Source organism: Propithecus coquereli, unplaced genomic scaffold (genome assembly GCF_000956105.1).
Source record: "Propithecus coquereli isolate 6110/MARCELLA unplaced genomic scaffold, Pcoq_1.0 Scaffold47, whole genome shotgun sequence".
NCBI classification, from domain to species: Eukaryota; Metazoa; Chordata; class Mammalia; order Primates; family Indriidae; genus Propithecus; species Propithecus coquereli.
The window spans coordinates 4,177,178-4,180,129 of NW_012150507.1; the positions used below are offsets into that span (position 1 = coordinate 4,177,178).

Sequence of the window (2,952 nt, forward strand, 5' to 3'; positions counted from 1 at the left end):
CTTCAGAACTTTCTGCAGTTTTTGACTTCATAGATTATGTTTTTAAAAACATTTTTTAAAACTTATTGCATAACAGCAGATGCAAAAAAAAAAAAAAAGCATCTCACTGCAAGTCACATAAAAATGCAACGCTGTAATATGGCTGTATCAGAGGGCTTTGAAAACATACACTGAGCTGCTTCTGCGCTGTTGTTGTCCATATTTAAACAACAGCTCCCCTGTATTCCCCCATCTAGCCATTTCGGAAGATACCGAGGAAGAGGAGGAAGATGAAGACCAGGACTACAGCTTTCCTATATCTTCTATTCTAGAGTGGTAAACCCTCCACAAGTGTTCAGTGTTGGCATAGCCTTTGGGCAAAAAAAAAAAAAAGGGAAAAAAAGAAAGAAAAAGGAAAAAGAAAAGAAAAAAATAGAAAAAATATATTGTCCATACTGTAAATAAGTGTATGCTTATTTATTTGGGGGGAAAACTATACATTAAAGGACCTTTGTCCTAAAGCTCTCTCCCAGGCCACCTTGTTACTCATTGGACATGGAGAGGCGGTCGTTGTGAGGTCTACTGGATGAGGCCCATAGTTGAGACTTGTAGACATTTATTTATACTGTGTCATGTTTTATAATTTATACATAAAATATCTGGTTGACTGTACACCTTGTTTTTGAAGAAATTTATTCGTGAAAGGAAGAGCAGTTGTTATTTATTGTGAGGTCTCTTGCTTGTAAAGTAAAAGCTTTTTTTTCCTTGTAAACCATTTAAGTCCATTCCTTATGATTCACTCACTCATCTGTTTCCCTTCATTTCACTGTTGTTAGACTCTTTTCCACTTTTAACAAACTTGCATGTCAGTTTCTGTCATGTTTATTTATTGGATTCTCTGCTGCCTGATCTGTACATACATGATCCCCTCGGGTTTTGTTTACAAGGAACCTTGACTGACCAAAAGGCATTATAACTCTGACTCAAATACAAGGTACAGAGGATACACATCTTTGAGGAAACTCCTACTCCAGCTCTCTTGTTAAGATGAAGACATTTTTGAGAGAGGAGATGATAGCAATGTTAGAATTCTAGTAATATACCTTAAAAATGTTACAGATCCAAAGAAATGGAGTGGTGTGGGTGTCAGGAGACTAAAGGAAGGTGAAGGCTACACATTCACCCTTTTGTTAGGTGTTTCCTTTAAGCTACTCGGCTGTATCTTTAAATTAGTTCTTTTTCAACTAATGTGTCACTAAAAGTTATATCAAAGCTTTATCAGTTCAAGTTTCTTGCTTTTCATAATACTTTTTTCTGATGCAATTTTATATTTTCAAACATGGCAAGTTAAATATAAATTCATTTAAATATATAGTTTTGTACTTTTCTACCATGTAAATGTGCAGTGTATATAAAAGTTATAATGTGTATTTGTAAATAAATGATGAGTGAAAAAATAAAAAAATTTTAAAAAGCCAATGGTCTCAATTTCTGATGATGCAAAAGAAGTTGTTTGGGCTTTTGGGTAAAAATCTATGTGATACAATTTGCTGAGGAATATAATATAGTTGTCACTGCAATTAAGTGGCTGTGGCAATAGGAGCTCCAAAGTGAGGTAAGCTACAACTCACCTCTGTGGAGTTTGAAAGATAAACGAATGTGAGGTCCTGCCACCCCTTGGTAGGAGTGACATATACCTGTCACTAACCACAGAGGGAACAGATGTGGGTTCCTCCCTGCAACATACCAAGCCTAAAGTTTCCTCTTTAAAAAAACCATCTTTTTAACCGTCCTTGTTGCAGGCTCATCCCCATAACCAGGGGAATCCTATATCCTACTTTCCTCATCTAAACAAAGTTGAGTTGAAGTCTTTAAAAAAGCACACATTACAAGGAAAAGTGAAAACAGACTGGTAATGTTTGACAAGCACATTCTAGAAATCAGAATATTAACTGCAGAAATAGGCATTAAAGTGTTGAACTTCTGGGTCTTCGTGAGCTGAAGATAGGGGTGGAGGTGGAAATCCACAATGATGTCCTTGGTTCATGGGGATTAAATAATTATATTCTCAAAGTAAGAGAAAGTGTCAATATTTTGCAGTTTACATTAGACACTGTTAGAGCCTCAGAATGGTGTTTGGGACATCAATCATTGGTACATCAGTGGTCCTTGTAACACATAGGAATACATAACCAGATCGTCAACATAAGTCTCCAGTTCATTGCGTGCTATACATTCAAAGCCTAAGTATATTAAAAATATAGAGAAATGCAAAATGAAAAGAAATGAGTATCAGGACTATGGGAGGGAAAGAACAGAGAATAATCAATATTACCAACATTGCTGAACAAATAAATATGTTCTTTCTTTTAAAAACCACGACCCAAGTTCTTTTTAAAAGTTTACCCCTTTTTGTGAAAACCCTCTTTAATATGAATAATTATTAAAAATTATCATCAGAGACCATTGGCTCTCAACTGTGGTCACCAAATGAGAAATTTGGTGGAGGCTGAGGAGCCTCTTCGGTAGACAGAGTTTATGTAATACAATGATTAGAGGACTGTTGGGTTTTGTAACCTTTCAGCCCTGGGTTCCCACTGAAGGGGGAAAGAGAGGTGGAGAAAACAAACAGGCTGCCATTAACCACAAGAAGATTGTTAGGGTCTAACTTCTCCAGTGCAGATGAGCTACTGGCTTGCCCCTAGGGAGAGGCTTTCAGGAAAGAAAAGAGGGCTAGGCAGATACGGTTTCACAGCCCTTCCTGGAGTTGATTTGTAACTTGGTCCTGGGATGCTACAGATGCTTTAAAGCTGCAGTTGACGATCGGAGTAAAAACGTCAAATTTAACAGGCACCAATGTGTGTCTTGGCAAGGGGGAGTGATAAAATCAACAGCTTGCCTTTTAAACAACATCCAGATTATTTAAAATTTTTATTCCATCTTTGTCAACATCAATCATTCCTGTTAGATACC

General features: G+C 36.8%; 1 protein-coding gene across 3 annotated transcripts in view; it reads left to right on the forward strand.

The window, feature by feature from the left end:
* The window catches only part of FST (follistatin), an 8,455-nt gene extending 6,997 nt beyond the window's left edge, over nt 1–1,458 (forward strand). For 2 of the 3 annotated variants that reach the window (XM_012655298.1, XM_012655299.1), the window contains exon 6: nt 237–1,458. In XM_012655298.1, coding sequence (XP_012510752.1) covers nt 237–319 — 83 coding nt within the window. In that variant the 3' untranslated portion in view covers nt 320–1,458. Of the gene's footprint in view, nt 1–213 lie in introns of all 3 variants that reach the window. The other variant, XM_012655300.1, reaches the window with a different exon arrangement.
* The last annotated feature ends 1,494 nt before the right edge of the window (nt 1,459–2,952 follow it).